At 38.9% G+C, this 19,033-nt stretch overlaps 8 protein-coding genes across 8 annotated transcripts; 6 read left to right on the top strand and 2 right to left on the bottom strand.

Annotated features, from left to right (window-relative positions):
* Positions 1–416: 416 nt before the first annotated feature.
* On the top strand, positions 417–1,874 carry GCK72_020166 (uncharacterized protein; the record flags this gene model as incomplete). Its single annotated transcript, XM_053733422.1, has 4 exons — positions 417–577; positions 843–955; positions 1,068–1,211; positions 1,744–1,874. 4 exons carry the CDS (start codon positions 417–419, stop codon positions 1,872–1,874), a joined length of 549 nt encoding a protein of 182 aa, XP_053582335.1.
* GCK72_020165 (uncharacterized protein) lies at positions 469–1,884 on the bottom strand (the record flags this gene model as incomplete). The annotated part of the gene is made up of 4 exons (XM_053733421.1): positions 469–640; positions 689–821; positions 1,043–1,268; positions 1,321–1,884. 4 exons carry the CDS (start codon positions 1,882–1,884, stop codon positions 469–471), a joined length of 1,095 nt encoding a protein of 364 aa, XP_053582334.1.
* A 1,736-nt stretch (positions 1,885–3,620) lies between these two features.
* On the top strand, positions 3,621–5,247 carry GCK72_020164 (uncharacterized protein; the record flags this gene model as incomplete). Its single annotated transcript, XM_003116482.2, has 6 exons — positions 3,621–3,804; positions 3,849–4,405; positions 4,473–4,603; positions 4,679–4,800; positions 4,852–4,966; positions 5,082–5,247. The coding sequence occupies 6 exons, from the start codon at positions 3,621–3,623 to the stop codon at positions 5,245–5,247; spliced, it is 1,275 nt and encodes a 424-aa protein (XP_003116530.2).
* A 37-nt stretch (positions 5,248–5,284) lies between these two features.
* GCK72_020163 (uncharacterized protein) lies at positions 5,285–5,962 on the bottom strand (the record flags this gene model as incomplete). Its single annotated transcript, XM_053733420.1, has 3 exons — positions 5,285–5,464; positions 5,510–5,650; positions 5,711–5,962. 3 exons carry the CDS (start codon positions 5,960–5,962, stop codon positions 5,285–5,287), a joined length of 573 nt encoding a protein of 190 aa, XP_053582333.1.
* Positions 5,963–9,197: 3,235 nt separating this feature from the next.
* GCK72_020162 (uncharacterized protein) lies at positions 9,198–10,429 on the top strand (the record flags this gene model as incomplete). Its single annotated transcript, XM_053733419.1, has 5 exons — positions 9,198–9,292; positions 9,341–9,889; positions 9,958–10,111; positions 10,157–10,345; positions 10,397–10,429. 5 exons carry the CDS (start codon positions 9,198–9,200, stop codon positions 10,427–10,429), a joined length of 1,020 nt encoding a protein of 339 aa, XP_053582332.1.
* A 332-nt stretch (positions 10,430–10,761) lies between these two features.
* GCK72_020161 (uncharacterized protein) lies at positions 10,762–12,242 on the top strand (the record flags this gene model as incomplete). The annotated part of the gene is made up of 3 exons (XM_003116140.2): positions 10,762–10,845; positions 11,178–12,078; positions 12,127–12,242. 3 exons carry the CDS (start codon positions 10,762–10,764, stop codon positions 12,240–12,242), a joined length of 1,101 nt encoding a protein of 366 aa, XP_003116188.2.
* A 262-nt stretch (positions 12,243–12,504) lies between these two features.
* GCK72_020160 (uncharacterized protein) lies at positions 12,505–14,259 on the top strand (the record flags this gene model as incomplete). Its single annotated transcript, XM_003116387.2, has 4 exons — positions 12,505–12,549; positions 12,625–12,712; positions 13,184–13,681; positions 14,063–14,259. The coding sequence occupies 4 exons, from the start codon at positions 12,505–12,507 to the stop codon at positions 14,257–14,259; spliced, it is 828 nt and encodes a 275-aa protein (XP_003116435.2).
* A 1,617-nt stretch (positions 14,260–15,876) lies between these two features.
* GCK72_020159 (uncharacterized protein) lies at positions 15,877–18,474 on the top strand (the record flags this gene model as incomplete). The annotated part of the gene is made up of 8 exons (XM_053733418.1): positions 15,877–15,937; positions 15,986–16,234; positions 16,344–16,471; positions 16,518–16,783; positions 16,829–16,986; positions 17,179–17,322; positions 17,804–18,101; positions 18,147–18,474. The coding sequence occupies 8 exons, from the start codon at positions 15,877–15,879 to the stop codon at positions 18,472–18,474; spliced, it is 1,632 nt and encodes a 543-aa protein (XP_053582331.1).
* Positions 18,475–19,033: the final 559 nt, after the last annotated feature.

Raw genomic sequence — 19,033 nt, 5'->3', positions numbered from 1 at the left:
GTTTTCACATTTTTATCCGTTTCTAGATTTAAAATTTGTCTAGAATTAGCCAGTTTTATTCATTTTCTTTTTTCAGAATCCCTGTTTCCTTTTATCTTTTATCTTTTGCCTCTTCATTTTCTTTGTTTGTGTCATAAAACTAGCTGAATTTTAGTTGAGAAAGCGAAAAGCTTCATATTCCAGATTTAAAAAAAAAAAAACGAAATCATTATCACAATGAGTACAATTATATCACAAGTGGCCAGCGGGAGAGAGAGAGAGGAAGAAAAGGAATTTTGATGAAGGTTAGTGATACTCTATAACTTTATGAACAGTTTGAAATAATTAGCGAGTGAAAGAGAAAACATTATATGCTATAACATGTGACTAGAAACGGAATTACAATCATTAAAATTCTAGTTGGATATGCTCGAGAAATGAAGAAGAAGAAGAAACCGGCAGAAGAAGGAAAGAACGAAAAGGAGATGATTAATGAGGGAGATTTGTTCCCAGTGGAAGTTTCAGAGATGTCGCTCGAAGATATCCGATATCCGGAAGACGTTCGAGTAGCTTTCGGGCATCCAATGAGAGGAGTTCGGTGGAACGATAGTGATCGGAAGTTCCATTCATTCCAGACATAAGTTGTTCCAGAATTTTCGATCTGAAAGGAAAAAATCTTACATTGGGAGAATGACTATATATAACTCACCCATTACTAGCTTCTGTCGTCTTCACCCCATTCAACCCAAAGTGTTCAAAGTCTTGCTGCAACGGATTCGTGTACGCCGACGCCACACCATTCGTGCCGAGGAAGTCAACATCGATGATAGCAGAGCTTTGGTCTGAAAGTTGCGAAATTTCAGATCCGATTTTCAGAGAGAAGAGGGAGAATCATGCGAGGAGGAGGAGGAGGATTACTGTTTCTTGTGTGTGGTTGTTCGTTATTTTGCAAAGCAAGCAAAGAAGAAACAAGACGGTTAGCATTTCAACAAGTTTATGCAATTCGTTGAGGCACTACACAAGAGATTTCGACACTTTGCGCCCATTTCGTGCATTATCTTACTAGCTCGATTCATTGGATTCGTTAGACCCGACGTGTCCCAATCGAAGTCGACAGCTGGAACAGAAGGCGAGTCGACAGATGGGGATGAGGACGACGTCTTCGGATTATTCGTTAAGTCATGATTCGAGTCAGAAGACGTTGGTTGGAGAATCGGGGTGGGAAGCAAAAGGTTGGAAGTGTCGAATGCGGCGGCCGCCGTGGCGCGAGTTTCTTTTTTGACAGCAATCTGGAGAATTGAGAATAAATTCAAAACTTCGAAGAAACTTCCAAAAACTTACAGGGTTAATTTTGAGTGATTTAAAATGATTCTTGCGGATTTCCGACTGTTTCCAGTCGAATTTCAGCGAGATCGCTTCTTCAATTACACGAAGTGATAGCCATAATTTTGAGTACTTCTGTTTTTCTACATCTTCGAATTCTTTCGACATTTCATCAAGATTCTCTGAATCAAATAACGATGGGATATCGATAGCATCAGTTGAATTCTCTTCTCCGTCTCGGTCTCCTTCCGCATATCCATCATCCCAAAAAGACTCATCATCTAGCATTTCTTCCAGAATTTTCAGATTTTCCAGAGGAACATCTGGAACTGAAAGTGGAGGTGGAGCTGCCGAGCTGAATTCCGCTTGCCACTCATCATCATCATCTCCAGCTGCATCCTTCGCATTTTCAGATGTTTCAAATGCGCCCCACTCTTCTAGTGATTGTTGATGAGCCAATTGATGAGCTTCCTGAGATCGAGTCGAGTTGGAGGAGGCTGATGGATCATCAGAACGGTCAGTGGAGGGACGCGCCTGATCGAATGCACCCCATTCGTCGTCGTCATCGTTGAGATTTGACATTTGGAGAGGTGGGGGCTTCTGAAAAATGAATCATTCTTATATATATAGTTTCAGTTAGCTAATTGGGGAATATTGTTTTCTTTGAGGTCTCATTGCAAGATCTATTCAGCTACAGTGCTGTGCAAAAGTATACGAACGTGGGCCGTTTTCAGTTGAAAACACCCAACTTTGAGAGTTTGTCATAGTAAAACTAACTGTCCCACAAAATACATTTTTATGGGAACGAACAGACCAAGAGTAGAACTTCATTTTTGTAGTTGGCAACTTCTCTGTACGGGTACATTCTAGCAAGTTACATATCGACAAGGTAATTTCTCTCTCAAATCGACCCCTTTCAGTGCAAAATAGTGCGATTTTTGAGCTGTCCTCTTAATATGACCATAACTCTCTAGGGAGTGACCGTACAAAAAAGTTGTCAACTACAAAAATGAAGCTCTATTTGTGATCTGTACGATCCATTAAAAATCTACTTGATGGGACAATCAGAAACAGTCAGCTGCTTAGGAAAATTTGTTTTCTTTCAGGCCTAATTGCAAGATCTATTCAGCTATAGTCTTTCGTTCTGAAGCATCATTTCTATGATTAAATCAAACTGTTAATAGGTTTTCAGTAAACAACAAAATTTCAGATGATATGAACTGTTCAAATATACCCATATACACCCATTACTCCCTATTACTGTCAAAAGGTCAAGGTTTTCTCTAAATCTCTTCATTTTCTCTACTCTCTCGCCAACCCAATTTGATCTATTAGTACTTCCTCTTATCAATCTCTTTTTCGAATTCTCATTGTCCTGAAGCTCTTATCACATCAACTAACCAATATATTGTATACACCCTCCTCCGAATTTCGCAACATTCTTTCTCAATGTCTACTAAACCAGTTCTCTTTCTCCATCTCTTTCGGCTACAAACTGTCCGAAACGTATCTGCTCAAAAGAGTGCAAAACTATCTCTCTCCTCTCTTCATCAAATTCTTCGGAGACATGGCGTGGTTTTCCCGTAGCAGAATCATCAGCAGCATCGGCCATTTCTCCCTCAGAAAGTAGGCTCCGCCCATCTCTTCTCGCCGTACTTTGTTCCACGGCGAGGGCCTATATAATGGTCAAGATAACGAAGAGAAGCCTTGTCGTATGACGACTGGGAGACGCATGTCGGAACCTGACGGAAGGGATGGGGGAGTGTGAATTTGAAATAGCATAGCATGAGAGACTGAATCTATGTATATATAGATACATGCATACAAAGAAAGAAGCAATCTGGACACTATCTCATTGATTTTTTCACTTGTCCAAGGTCTTTCGTATCAGTGTCAGCGTGCCTTTAGTCTATCAACATGTTGTATCTATCAAACAACCATATCTAGGGGGCCGCCTATCGTCTCCATTTCTTTTCGGTGAGGTCGGTAGAAGTCTTCTACAAGAAGATGGCGACTTTCAGAAGTCTCGTTTTTTGTTTCAATGCTCTCCAATTGATCGAAAATCAGAAGATCAATGCACCATTTATGCACCGACGGCTGTTGGCCCCATCTTCTTCTTTTTCCGATCACAGTTCAATTTTTGATGTGTCTTCTTTCTGTTTCTCTCACACTCTCTCCATTCAGTACCTTATCTTTCAAGCACATCATCCATCGGCACAGACACACAACCCAATATTGCGCTTGTTTTGCATTATTCGTTGACTTTTTCGCTCTCACACAACAAAAACGGCAGAAAATAGCAATTTTCAGGTGTTTCAATGACTCCTCAATCTTCACCGAGCTCGTCTCGTGATCACGTTTGTCTCATTTGCCAAGACTTTGCATCTGGTTATCATTACGGTGTTCCATCATGTGTCGGGTGCAAGACCTTCTTTAGAAGAACGATTATGAAGAAGCAAAAGTATATTTGCCAGTTTGAAGGAAACTGTCCAGTTGATAAGAGTGAGTTTACTTAAACAAACTAGACACAACTTCTGATGGTTCAGGTATTCGATGTGCATGCCGTTACTGCCGATTCGAGAAATGCCTCAGTGTCGGAATGGACCGGAATGCACTTCAACAGAGCCGTGACCCAATCGGATACACGAAAAGGACAAGAAGACCAAAGAAAGAAATGAAGTCTACTAGTTCGGATGGTTCCAGTGATGAAGGTGCCAATAGTACTCCTCCATCAGTATCTCCTCTCCAACTCTCTCCTCCTCCAATCTCTCCAACTCCCTGCAGCGTCACACCTCTTCCAGTCAAATCCACACGTCGATGCATTCTGCAGACGTTGGCTGATCGAGAGAAGTCTGCAAACGATCTTCGTCTCTCCGACTATCTCCCACTCCGATCTCTACACGAAGCACTCTGCTCGAAGGCACTGTTGACCGACCCAATGTTCATGTCACAGTGGGGACATCCAAGTGAGAGACATCAGATCTTCGATTTGAGATTCGTCACTCAACAAGACTATCACTATTGGCACGAGAGGGACTGGTTTCTGCTGACCGAGTATGCCAAAACATTCGATGTTTTTGAGGCGTTGGACTATCAAGATAAGGTTCGTTGCAGCGAGAGAGATAGTCACAAGGCCTTGGAGAATCGATGCAAAAACAAGAATTTTTCAGGCTGAATTAGTGAGACACGCGGCCATCACTGTTCCAGTCCTTGTTCAAGTATGGAACTCTCCAGACTACGGACCGGATACCATCGTCTTTCCAGATGGATCATATTTCGATAAGACTCCCGAGCCAACCCGGTAAGTTGAAGCTCACTAACTCTCTCCATTCCCCAACCCAATCGTTTCGTTCCGCGTTGTGTTCAATCGTTTTAGGCCAGCCGGTCTCAACAGGAAAAAGTTCCAAATGCTGGATCTCGTACTCAAGCCGTTTCGTGATCTACAACTCGACGCCGTGGAGTTCGCCGCATTCAAAGCGGTAACTTTTCTGAATCCAGGTCCGGGCGGAACCTCATAAGAACCAAACTTTCACTTTGATGCGATTCCAGACGCCGACATCACTCTCCCAGCGAGAAAACTCATAAACAATGAACGAGTCCGAATAACCAAGCAGTTGTACGCCTACATGGCGACGAAAGACGACATGGACACGGCTATCGAAAGGTAACGAATTAAATTTATTTCCCCATCTCTACAGTAGTCTCTTTCGGATTGTGATATCAAATACTGATAGATCACTTTCTGATGTATCTGTGACGTCTTCAGTTCTTTTTTGTAGATTCGCACGATTGGTTCTGATGGGAACGTCCATGTCAAAAATGGCGTGCGAATCGAAAGAAGCCGTGTGGATTGCAGATTTCTTCGAGAATATCGGATTCTCGTCGTTTGCTCGACAGCTGTTTTTCGGTGATGAGATGGAAGAGAGGGTTGTTCACAAGTTGTGAATGAAGAGATTTCAAAAAATAATAATCATTTTCAGAATTAATTGCTCATACTCATACTGCTAACCTTATTTATGACGTTGTATTGAATAAAAAGTCCAAATTTCTCAACAAAACGGTTTTTTACGGGTGGCAAAAGAAGTCTAGATTTTACAGCGAAATTCATGAAAACGTGGAAGATTTTCCGCGTGAAATTTTCAGAATTTTTTATGACGTGGAACTGTATTCACCTTGAAAGAAATTTTGAAAATCTATGAAAACTCACATTTTGAATAGGAGCGGCTGAAACGACTTCTCCGAAATCTCCCCATTCATCATCGTCATCATTCTCCTTCTGACTCACGTCTTCTTTATCGGACGTCGTCTGAAATTCCGGACAATCGTTTTGGGAAATGGCGGTTTTCACCTGAAAGACAAATTTTAAATTTTGAAAATTTTCATTAAAAATCTCAACGATAATCCTTACCGTATCCCCTTTATCATTATCATCCAACACATTCGGAGGTGACGCCGACGACGAGACTTGCGTCACATCAATCGAGTCAGAATTCAGACTTCTATCCGGTGTCACTGAACGACTTCTATTCGCATCTGGAGGTAACGGAAGGTGTGATGAGTCGAGTGACTCGTCCTCGTAGACGTCTTCTTCTAGTTCATCTTCATGTGGATTCTTGTCAACGGCGCCGATGAATGGAGGTGGACCCCCATCGATTTCCATCGATCGGCTGAAAATTGTCATTGAACATGTAAGAAAAAATACGAAAAAAAACGGAGTATGGAGTGAGGAAAAGGAAGAAAATGGTTGGAAGGATGCAAATATTTGTCGCTATAGAAATGAGAAAATAAGTTTCTGAAAAAGGGAAATTTTTCTGGCCAAGGGAAAGAATTGTAACAATTTCAAGGGTGTCTTTTAGGGTAATGTCGAGCTCACTTTCAATTCGAAAACAGATTTCTAGGGCATAATTTAATCATAGTTTTCAAGGCCCGGGAAGGCCCGGCTTCAAAAAATGACCTTTTTTTCCAGATTTTTTTGAAATTTTTGAAATTTTTCATCGAAAATGAGCCCATTACTGATGATTTTTCAGGAATTCTTCTAATTCTAACAGATAGTCGAAAATTTGACTTTTTCGCAAAAAAATTGAAAAAAAATTGAAAAAAATTGAAATTTGAACTTTGGCGCTAATTTACCCGGGCCTTGACAACTATGGATATTCAGAGGTGTAAAGCTAGAAAAACTTTCAAAAACAAAAAATCTAAATAACAGAAAACATGTCAATTATTGCGAGAACACCCTCTTTTCAATACAATTTAAATGTCTCCAAGAAAGCGTAAAAGTTGCCGAAAAGCTCGACTCCAAAAATAGCTTTTTGAAAACTAGTAGTCCTTCTACACACACTTTTTCTCGTTTCGCTTTGTTTTTCTCTTTTCTTTTCTCTGGTTTTTCTGGGACAGAAAGCTGCCAAATTTCGAGAGAACAAGTGGTGCTGACTTAGACTCAATTTATGGAATACATGGGATATATGGAGAGTTGAGAGACAACTTTTGTTTCAAATTTTTCGGAGAAAAAAGGTCAGAATTCTTCAGAAAAATGTCGATGAAACTAAGAAAAAAACAGAATTTTTGAAGACCGGTTTTCTCCTCTTTTTCAGTGTCATCATCATCAATCTCCACCTAATTAGTGGGAAGACAGGATACTAATTTCAAAAGGGGGAAAGGAGAAAAATCTGATAGTACATACACACAGAGTGTGAATATTAAATGATATATCTTCATATATCCCTTACATAAAAAGAGCATGTTTTATATTAATAGAGAGAAAGAGACTCAGACAACTTCAGAAAAAGGGAAACCGCCTGGGATTGCGGCGGCGTTTATAATACTCAATGTGTGGGTATTATAATGGAAAGAGTGGTGAAGGGGGCTACTGGACCGGGAGGAAGAAGAAGAATAAGAGAGGTAATTGCTATTTCTCATGGGAAATGAATAGAGGAGTAATAGAAATGAGAGATGGATGGATTAGTTGGTAATTGGTATCTGGAAATCAGGGAATATTGAGGTTGGAGATATTGAAAATTATGCTATAGAAAGTCATTTTGCTTCTGGAAAGGCGGAAAATAGCCCACTTGCAAAATTTCGGGTCGGCCCGGATTTGAAATTTTGAACTTTTTTCTCTACAATGTTTTTTTCCAAAACCTTTGAAACCTACAAAAAAACGTTCTTAAGAATTTTTTTTCGAAAAAAAATTGCATTTTTTCCAGTACTGAATTTCCGGGCCGGAAAAATTCTGATTTCGGTCCGACCTGTTGCAAGTCTGGAAAATATAGAGGAAACTATGGAAACTTGCTAAAAATGAGTAGCATAATGCTCAATTTTCCGTCTAATCAATCTGCTTTTCGGAAAACTTTTGAGAAATGTTTCGAATGATAAGCTTCTGAGTTTTCAGCGATGACTCATCTGCATTCTAGAGAATAATTTCTTCTCTATCAGTAAAAATGTGGACTTTACACTGAAAATTGAAAGTACATAAGTCAAAGGCACTTTTATAATAAAAGTGCACATTTTCAGATATAAAAATTGAAAATTCCGGTAATTCTGACTTACAAATACATTTTTTGTAATCTAAATCTTAGAATTTGAATCTGAAGAATCACAAGACACAAGAAATCTCTAAAGTACTTCAAAAGAGCCATAAATATGTAGTCTTCTGACTCCATTTCTATGGAAACCGGGTTGATTTATAGGGGGACTTAGCGAGGTCATTCCCTTTTTCATTACGGCTTTACGACTTGCGATTTCTCGATTTTCTTCTAAAATTTCAGTTCTCTTTTAGTAAAAATCGACTTACACTTTTCCAGCTTCCTGGCGGTTGCTCTTCTGCTTTCTGCGTTTACAACACATTATTTCAGATGATTTTTAATTGAATAATTATACTTTTACAAGGTAAATTTCAATATTCGGTGCACTACGTGGCAATGGAGGGATTTTGGGAAGCATTTGACAAAAGACAAAAAGAAGATTACAAAGGTCACGTGAGAATTGCTAATATAATTATTTTTCAGAGAGGAATTAGAAAAATAAAAAGAAAAATCAGTTATTTTCGACACAATGAACAGAGAAGCGGACTGTATAGAAAACTAGACAATTTCCTTTTCGCCGGTTTTTTTTTGCTTTTGAAAAACATAAAATGAACAAAGCGGTGACACCGGAAGCATGCTTAGTACCTGCCCGACGGGGCTTGTTTGGCCTTCGATCGATTAGCGCCTGCGTTTGCGTGCTGACACACTCTCCGTGTCATTTGCACCATTTTCTATATTTTTCTTGGGGAGAAAAGTGCCACATGAGTGAGCTCTATGCAAATAGAAAAATGGTGAAAAAAGCTCATCTATCTCGTTGTTTCAATTTTTGTTTGGATGCAACTTCCGCATTTTTGTTTTGACTTTAATTATTTTTTGAGCTGAACTTTTATTATATTCAGAATCAATTTTGAAAAAGAGAATTATTAAAAACACTGAAAAGAAAATAAAGATTGTGTTAAAATATTTACAGTAAATTGCATTCCGTCTCGAAACCAGCTTATTAAATCTTTACATGTACCTTTAATAGGGTACGGTCATCAATAAAATTTGATTTACCTATTTCTCTCAGTTTCGCACTATTTTTGCCATTTTTTGGCATTTTTTTTCAAAAATAACAAACTATTAGTCAAATTGTTTAAATTTTGATTGTAAAATTACCAAAAATCACCTTAACTTCAATTATTAATCAAAATATTGTTTGTTAAATTTATTTCGCGTCGAAACCATTTTTACAATTTTAGTCCATGCACCTTTAATGAGTTACGGTTTTTTAAAAAAGTAAAACGGTTTTGCAGCCGGTTTCGTATTTTTTCTCTTAATTTCACAAATTTTGATGGTTTTTCAAGAAATCTCAATAATTTTTTCTTGATTTCAGCCATGATGGACTTAATATCACAAGAGATATTCACATTACACGGCATGCTGATCGCCTCTATATTCATCATGTCCTGGGGAATCGGCCTGTTAATGACGTGAGTTTTCAATGAACCTCTCCTTCAAATCTATTGACTTTTTTCCAGATTATCTCACATGACGCCATGGGTTCCCAGAAGGCGTGCAGAGTTTCTGGCGCCAGAAGTCGAATACAGAGCCTCACCAGTGAAAGAATTCACAAAACTTCTGGAACGAGATATAAATGCTCCAAAGCGATATACTCCATCGACTTGCTATCTTTCAGTCATTATTCCAGCAATGAATGAGGCTGAACGAATCGGAGTGATGCTCGATGACTGTTGTGACTACTTGGAAGCACGTGCCGAAAAAGACGAAAAGTTCACTTATGAAATCATCGTCGTGGACGATGGATCAACAGATAATACTCCAGATGTTGTTAAGCAAATCAGTTTGACACGAAAGAATTTGCGGTGCATGAAGTTGAAAGCGAATCGTGGAAAGGGCGGTGCAGTTCGAATTGGAGTTCACAATTGTGGTGGAAAGCTGATTCTATTCGCCGATGCCGATGGTGCCACTAAATTTGAAGATTTTGAACTTCTCGAGAAGGAGATGCTGCGTGCTGCCGGTGGAGAACCTCTCGATGAATCATTCCCAGCTGTAGTCGTCGGATCAAGGTCGGAATTCCTCTCCTTGCAGTTTCGCTCGGACTTCTTTGACTGATTTTCAATTTTTGTCATTACAGAGCTCATCTCGCAGAGGCTTCTGTTGCCGAGAGATCATTCTTCCGAACAATTCTGATGCACGGATTCCATACACTCGTCTACTTATTCGCTGTCAGAACTATTCGGGATACACAGTGCGGATTCAAGCTTTTCACAAGATCCATTGCCGCGAGGGTTAGAAAATATTAGAAATTTCATTTAAATTGTTAATTTTTCCAGGTTTTCCCAGTACTCCACATTGAACGATGGGCATTCGACGTGGAACTCATATTCCTCTGCGAGAAATGGTCGGTTCCAGTCAGTGAGGTGTGTGTACGTTGGAAGGAAATCGACGGATCGAAAATCACTCCATTCTGGTCGTGGCTTCAAATGGGACGTGATTTGATTCTGATTTGGTTCAGATACACGGTAAATTTGAAGAAAATACCGAAATTCATACAAAATAAAGTAAATTTTCAGATCGGATTGTGGACGGACGAGCCACCGAAATGATAAAGGAAATCTACAACTTTGGGTGTTATCTGTTTTCACGATTTTAACTTATTTTATTAGTAGCTTTAATCACATTTTTGTTTTGCTCTCTTGCTGGTTGTAAATATTCATGATTCCTGCCGACTGTTTTATTCCCAATTGTGATTTTCTCTTCCCATCTGTCCATTGTTTCACGTTATTCTTCTTCAAAATTATCTTTTGCATTTCTTTTTTTTCGCATTGGGCATAAAAATGCAATTTTTAGTTTTTTTTCTCTGATTAACTTCATTTGCTTCTACCGATTCTATATCTTGCTAGTTTTCAGGAAAAAAAACATCCGAAATTTCAGAAAAATGGTTAAAAAATCGACAACAAAAACCGCCGAGCCGGATTTTCCTAGTAATGAGATTCTCATGCAAGAGGAGGTCGTTCTGAATGTAAGTTTTCATGAAATAACTGAAAAATATCAGAGGATTTGACGAAAATTTTGATTTATTGCATTAGATTTCCCCATACTTGACGGGCCGGGCCTGTAGAAAATTTTCAAGGCCCGGCTTTTAAAAAATTACCTTTTTTTTCAAATTTTTTTAAATTTTTCATCGAAAATGTGACTATTTTTGTTGATTTTTCAGAATTTCTTCTAATTCTGAGTGAAATTTGACTTTTTCGTGAAAAAATTTCAAAAAAATTGAATTTTCAACTTTGGCGCCTATTTCCCGGGCCGAGCCAAGACAAGTATGGATTTCCCTTTTCAACACAAAACTTGCAGACTTATGATGAATGTACTGACTACATCGAGTACGACGACACAAAAGAGTTCTCGATTCCTGAGTACTGTGACAACATCCACGTGGCAATGGTCAACGAATCCGAGGATAAAATGACTCTAGAATTCGATATCACCCACATCGAAGCGCCCATTGCCAACGCTCTCCGTCGTGTTCTCATCGCCGAAGTTCCGACAATGGCTCTCGAAAAGATCTATCTCTATCAGAATACTTCTGTAATTCAAGACGAAGTACTCTGCCATCGTCTGGGTCTCCTTCCACTTTGTGTCGATCCACGTGGATTCCAATTTCCAACGGAGAAAGTCGTTGGAATCAACGAGAAAGGAGTGGATTGTGATGAGGAGCCTGCGGGAGATGCCACACGGAATTTGATCTTCAAAATCAATGTTTCGTGTACGAAGAATCGAAACGCCCTGCCAAACTCCACCGATCCGAAAACTCTCTACCATCATAGTTCCGTCTATTCTGGCTCCTTCGCGTGGGTTCCAATTGGAGATCAAAAATCGAACTACACAGATTCAACGACTCCGCGAATGGTCACTGATGATATTCTCGTCGCCAAGCTCCGCCCAGGACAAGAAATCGAAGCGAGTTGTCACGCAGTGAAGGGAATCGGTCGAGATCATGCAAAGTTCTCACCAGTCGCCACGGCTTCTTATCGATTGCTCCCAACGATTCGATTGAATGCTGAAATTACGGGAGAAGCTGCCGAAAGACTCAAATCGGTTTTCAGTGAAGGAGTTATTGAGATTGAGAAGAAGGGATCAAAGCGTGTCGCCGTTGTGAAGGATGCTCGTAAAGACACTTGTAGTCGTAACGTTTTCCGTCATGAGGATTTGGCGAAGGTTGTTCAACTCGGAAAGAACAAGCAACATTTCATTTGTGAGTAGAATTATTGACAGATTTTATTCAAAATTCAACCATTTTCAGTCAGCGTCGAATCAACTGGAGCTCTCAAATCGTCGGAATTGGTGGTGGAAGCGTGCAAAGTAATGGAAACCAAGTGTCGATCACTCCGTAAACAGATTCAGGCGCTCATCAAGTGAAAATCTCTTTTCTAAAATTGTTACTCTTTTTGTTGTTGTTTCTTAATCCAACGTTGTTACTTTCCTTCTTTTTTCTCAAAATACCGAAATGAATTATTTGTTGCTTTGTTCAGTTTATCGGAGTTATTAGTTGGTTAGAATTCATCCGATTTTTATACTTTTTTTTGGGGATTTCAGGGTTATCAAAAATAGAAAAAAGTCATTTTTTAAAAGAAATTTCAGATTTCTATGTGACTAGAAAAGACGGAAAAGAGGCGGCAGGATGGGATTCCCAATGATTCAAGTGTTCATGATCGCCGCGCGGCAGGTAAATAAATGCACTTAAATTTTTTGATTAATAAATAGTTTTGTTTCATTTTATAAGAAAATTGCCATGTTTTAGGTGTCAAAACCAATTGCCGACGCGGTGCTTCGATATGGAAAAGATCATCCGGTGTTTAGAAATAAATTGTTAATTCCGATTGGAAGAGGTGTGTAATTAGCAGAAAATCACTTTTTTCGAATAAAATCGTTATGGGGTTATTCAGATCATGTAAAAATGTATTTTAATAAATACATATTTTTTCCATATTCACGAACGGTGAAAAATGTATTTTTACATGTTTTCCCCCATTTTTTCCTTTTTTCTACACGTTTTTACCCGTTTTTCTACAGTTTTTCGTCATAATTTCGGCAGTGAACATCAAAAAGTTTATAGCCGCATTGAGTTATTGAATTTGGATATCTCGACGCGGGCGGCATCTCTTTGATGTTCACTGCCGAAATGATGACGGAAAACTGTAGAAAAACGGGTAAAAAAGTGAAGAAAAATGGAAAAAATGGAGAGAAACATGTAAAAATACATTTTTCACCGTTCGTGAACAAGGGAAAATATGTATTAAAATACATTTTTACATGACCTGAATAAGCTCATTACTAAAATGGCAAAAATAAAATTCCAGGTCTCGTTCGATTCACATCTCGAATGCGAATGAAACGACTTGGCCTCGGCGAACCGATCACACACGCTCCCGTCTCAGAAGCGGCCGCGTTGGAACAAGCGTCCGATTTCGTCCAGCAACTAGTCCTCTTCTCGTATTCTGTCGGTGTATTCGCCAGTTATTATTTCTATACAAAACTGACGACACCGGATTCGTTGAAAATCGAAGAATATCAGGAATTCAAGGAACAACAGGAACGGGCGATCAAAGAGTTGCGATTGCAAATCGAATCGTTGGAACAGCGACTGGCAGCTCAACAGAAGAGAAACTTCTTCTCTCAACTTGGATTCTCAAAGGATTCTGATGAGGAGCCACCGAAGAGCAAGCCTTCTGAATGTAAGGAGAAGCCAGCTTCGGAACCGGCGAAACCGGAATCCAAACAATCAGAATCGCTGAAACAAAAGTTCCAACGGATCTCCTCACTGCCGATCGACGCAGCCGCCTCGCTGATTCTCGATGGTACGTTCGATGATGACTAGACACAAGGAAAGATGGGCTCCCATGTCACTACAGTAATCCTCCTTCTATATGTATCACTGTTTCCCCGTTGTATTCCTCCCGGTTTGTTGTTTCTTTTTGTCCCGTGTGCTGCTTTCTTTTTGTTCAACGCTTTTTGTCAGTTTTCAGAAAATTGATTATAGTAAATTGTTATTCATTAACCATCTGAAATTTCTCACGAGAAACGATACGTTTCAAAAATTATTGTTTTAATTTCAGAATTTCAAAATATTTGAGTATATTAACCTGCATGTCTTCTCAGTTTCGCACACGTCTTCTGAATTTCAGAAGTTCTGAAATAACCGCTTTCCTCTATTCCGACTATCCATTATCTCTCTTCAGATGAAGAATATCTCGTCGTTCGTCGTGGCTCATCAGTCGGCATCGAGCTCTCCGTGAATTTCGCTGCTCGTGGAGAACGTCTTCGATACCGGATTCCATCAACGAAACTTCGAGAATCAGTTGCTCAGAAAGCTTTGAAAGAAGCGGCTTGCCACGTCATCGGTCCCAAAAAGACGAGATTTAGTTATGTGAATTGAATAGGTTTTTTTTCTTTGTATTTCGCTAATTTTTCATGTTTTTTCTTCTGATCGCTAACGGTTTTCTTACTGTAGAATTTCAGTTTCATCTCACTTTTCTTCCCCATGTCGTTGTGTTGTTCCCCCAGTTCCCAGTAGAGCTTCTAGTCACAATTTGATCTTTTCTCACCCCGTCTCTTTTTCTCTGCGTCTCTCGTTTCACCTCTGTCTCTAGTTGTCCGGAGCCCATTCTGATTCCTACGATTTTCAATTTTCAAAAAAATAGTTTATTTCTTAGGACGGCGACGGCAGAAGAGTGATCAGAGCTGAATCGGAAGACGTCGGGAATTCTGGTTATGTATATAATTTTTCATGTTTTGTTGCTCAATTCGAAATCTTTTTTTTGGCATTTTCTGTCTCCAGATATCTCATTTTTCTCATCATGTGCAAGAAAAATAAAATAGGTTTTTGTTTTGAACTCTACGTGTTATTTTCTTCTTTCGGAGTCGCGATCCACGTTCAAAACATTTGTTGTAAAAGGATACAAAAAAGGGGAAAAACGAGGTTATATCGTATTCAGAAGACGTCACGCGATTTGTACACCTCCTTTCTATTGTTACGGAGGTGGTCTCGCCATTGGCGTGGCCCAGCGATGGATCATCTGGCGCGCATTGACCTCGTTTTCAGAGCAGCTCTTTCAGATTATAATGGTTGTCAAGGTCCGAGCCGACAAGTAAGTTTCGGCGCCAAAGTTCAAAATTTTTAGTTTTTGAAGTTTATCGAAAAAAAAATTCATATCGATTTCGCTGAATCACGTTTGACGAGAAAGATGTTACTCTGCTATGTAAGTGAACAAAATCTGATGAAAATGTATCCCATAGTTCTGAAATTTTGGAAATTGGCATCGTGCCAGTCTTTGGAATAGCAGTACTTCTGAAAGAAATGTACTTACTTGAGATCACGTGACTAACACGAGGTCTGACATCTTGGGCGAAGTTACTGTATTGAAGTACAGTAGAGCTTCAAACTATATGTATAATAGAACACTTGATCTACTAGCATTTACCAGGATCCTGCTCAATATTTAATAAGAATTTGAAATGCAAAGGAATACCACATCTATGATGTTCTGAGAACTTTCCCTCGTTACTCTCAACCATATCTTGCTATTTACCTACAACGCTGTCACGCAGTCATTCGACGGATGGACAGATGATGATGGGTGCGAGAGAACAACTCTACTGACCACTGGCTGCTGAGCCATCAAGGGCCTTGTGTATTTATTGATTCTTGTTTCTTACGCAGATATTTTTTCTTGGTGTATCACGGTTTTCTTTATTTCATAAAAACTCATTAATCTGCATTTCTGAATAGACAAGTTTTCTTCATTAGTATGTCACAATTTTGGGCCAAATGGCTTTGATTCTGACTGTGAACATCTACACTCAAAATTTTATCTGGCAGTGTAAAAAGAAGAATAATCTGCACAACTGAAGAACTATTCAGGTTCCCTGTTTTTGCTGTCCTTTCTTCATTTATCTGATTCTCTACACTTTTTTTTCCAATTTTTCCTTATTCAGGTGCGTGGAATTGCTCAATAACCTCCGATCATCAGCCATCTCGTCCGACGTCCCAAAAATGAATGTGCCTCGCCTTCTGGACCTCTGTGTTCGTCGAGTCATTTATTATATTTTTGCAGGTAACTTATTCATATCATTATAAAATACCTGATCTCATTAAATTTTAGACACCTTACCTCCCACATCATGTCAACTAAACCCAGATTTGAGTAACCGATTATTCGAAGAGTACTGTGAGAATTTTGATGCAAAAGTAACGAGAAAGATGATGAAGGATGTTTGCTCGATACTCAATGTAACTAAAATGGACTTTACTAATAGCGGTCCTAACAGAAAAGAACTTCTTTTATTGCGAAATATGAATTTGGTCTCTCTGGCTTTAGGAAGCTTGACTCATTTGGGACCGAATAAAACAGGTAATCTTATCACTCGCTGTTTCCTATAAAGTGGATCTTAGACGTTTCGCCGAGTCCTCTATTATTTCTTGAATATCCTATTCTTTAATAGAGCCGATTACTTTTACAGACTCCCACGAACCCTTAAAACTCGATGCAATGCTGAAGTTTTGTCTGAATAAAACAACACTTCAACAGTTACAACACTTGGATTTGAGTTTAACCGATATAAAATACTTGGATGGATGGGTTGAAAGTGTAAGTCAATTAACTTCCCTCAATTTCACTACCTCTCATTTTCCAGATCTCGAAACTTCTACCATCACTTATCAGCTTTTCTGTAAGTGGTCGACAATTGTCCCTCCCAGAATTCCGAGCGATTTGCACCTATTTCCCGAATCTTCGTTCTCTTGACATCTCCGATACAGGACTAACATCTCTCGAGGGGATTTCAAACTTAACCAACATTGAAATATTAGCTATCGGTGGTTTGAGAGATCTCACTTCGTCGGGTATGATCGAGATTTTTGAACTGAAAAAGATTCGAGTTTTGAGTTTGTCGAGTAAAAGGTGAGTTATTTGGGTGAGAGTGCAATATAGTGATTATTATTTCAGAATTTTTGGACACATACGCCTGTTCAAAAGGTTTCTTCTCTGTGACAAAGTGTTACCAGAACTCAGATCAATCGATTTATCTGGAACCTCTGTTGAGTTCCATTTGCTTGAATCCTTGCTCAAAACTCATCCGACTATTGAACAAATTGGAATGCTTAGTGAGTTTTGGCACGCTTCTAAAGAGTATGTGTGTATCAAAAGTAGCAGATTCAAATTACCTTTCTCTTTTCAATGAGGAAATTTGAAAGTCTGCACTGGTATCATAAATTTTCTTAATGCCAAGTAATGTGGAATTGTGATTTTTTATACGAAAGCCCCCTGAAAATTTATTTTTAACGTCGATTTTTTAGGTACCCGTTATAGTCAGCTCCCGGCGGCTTTTCACGATGTCCAGATTCTATCATGCCAAAATTTGACTGCTTTAACCGAGTCATTGAAACATTATTCATCATTGAAAGACTATAGTTCAGTAAATTACGTTTTGCATCGGGCAGGTAGGGAAATGGATGAACAATTGGACACAGAGAACAACATAACAATCAGGAAATGGTTTCACACAATTTGCGAAACTATCGAAAAGTTTCCAAATTCCTTAAGAATTCACCAGTTGGCACTGATGTGTTTGCAACAAATTAGCAAGTAGGTTCAAGCCGTCAGTGGCAGATTTTTAGATCTCACTTCATTTCAGAAAAAAGAGAATTAACACTCTGTCACTTGCCGAACGTCACGAACTAGTAAACATTTTGTTTTTTATGTGTGATATATCGCCTGATTACAAAGAGTACAAAATAGAAGCTGAGATAATTGAAGGTGTATGGGAGATATTGAAAAACAAGCATTTTCTCTCAACAACTCATCTGAACATTCGGAGGATTTTTGAGAATGCACTCGAGTATTGTTTGATTGAGAGAGCACGCCCCGTTCATAAAGTTTGTATGAAAATTATGAAATACACATTCAAGATTATGAAGCCAGAAGATCAGAAGGAGATGTTTGAAAACTTGGATATTTGTCGAGATCTTGTTGAATCTTTGAACTTCTTCTATAGAACAAAACAGTTCAAGAAATATCAATTTGTACTGAAATTTATCATTAAAATGGTCGAGTATCATCCAGAGAACTTTGTGAAAGTTGGAGGAGTCAATATCTTTGTGAGACATTTGATAAGATACAGTCAGGTGGAGAGCTTGAAAATGTTGAAACTATTGGCTTTAACCGGTAACTCGGAGTTCATTAGAGAACTTTCAACACCGGAAAATGTTCGAGGCTTTGTGTAAGTTAACCAATTATTTAGAGTCAATTTAAAAAACTGTTTCAGACACTACTTGCAGAAATGCAAACCGAAACTGAACTACTTCACAAACGTCAATTCTCTGAGTGAGAAAACATTTCTAGTCTGCTGTATTCTCAGTGTAATCGTTTACTCTATCGACGAGAAACGTTTCAACTCAATGTATTGGAAGAATATAGTGAAACTTCTCAAAGAGGTTCTCACTACTCTGGCAGAAGAACCACGTTATCCATGTGTTCATCTTGAAGAAGTTTTCGAAACATACTTTGAGAAAAGAACGATGGATGTGAAGCAGGGAGCAATTCAGGATATCCAGTGTCATAGAGATGAGAAAGGGGCTTGTTTTTATTGTTAATGTCTGTGTTATTTGTTCTTTAATATCACCTGTATTTCTTATGTTTTATGAAGCATTTCGTTATTAGTTTTCGAAAATTATGTTTGTTTTACATCCAAAATATGGGAAATGGAAAAAAAAAGTAGGAACGAAAATTGATTGGGTGAAATTAAAACTTATTCATTGAGGAAGTAGCCATTTTTTCGTAGGACGGCTACGGCAGAAGAGCGATCAGAACTGAATCGGTCATTCAGAAGACGTCACGCGATGAGTGCACCTTCCTTCTTTTGTTACGGGGGTTGTCTCGTCATTAGCGTGGCCCAGCAATGGAACATCTGGCGCGCGTTGACCTCGTTTTCAGAGCAGCTCTTTCAGATTATAATAGCTGTCAAGGTCCGAGCCAACAAGTAAGTTTCAGAAACCGAAATTCAAAACTTTTCAACTCTTGAAGTTTATCGCAAAAAATAATTCAAATTGATCTCTGTGAATCCCGTTCGCAAAGGGAGATATAGCTCTGCTGCGTAATTTAACGAAACCTAATGGAAATTTGTCACCAAAGTTCTGAAGTTTTGGAAATTGA

Source organism: Caenorhabditis remanei, chromosome V (assembly GCF_010183535.1).
Source record: "Caenorhabditis remanei strain PX506 chromosome V, whole genome shotgun sequence".
In the NCBI taxonomy this organism is placed as follows: Eukaryota; Metazoa; Nematoda; class Chromadorea; order Rhabditida; family Rhabditidae; genus Caenorhabditis; species Caenorhabditis remanei.
The sequence above is the reverse complement of the archived record's forward strand: the minus strand, read 5'-3'. Positions and strand labels throughout refer to the sequence as shown.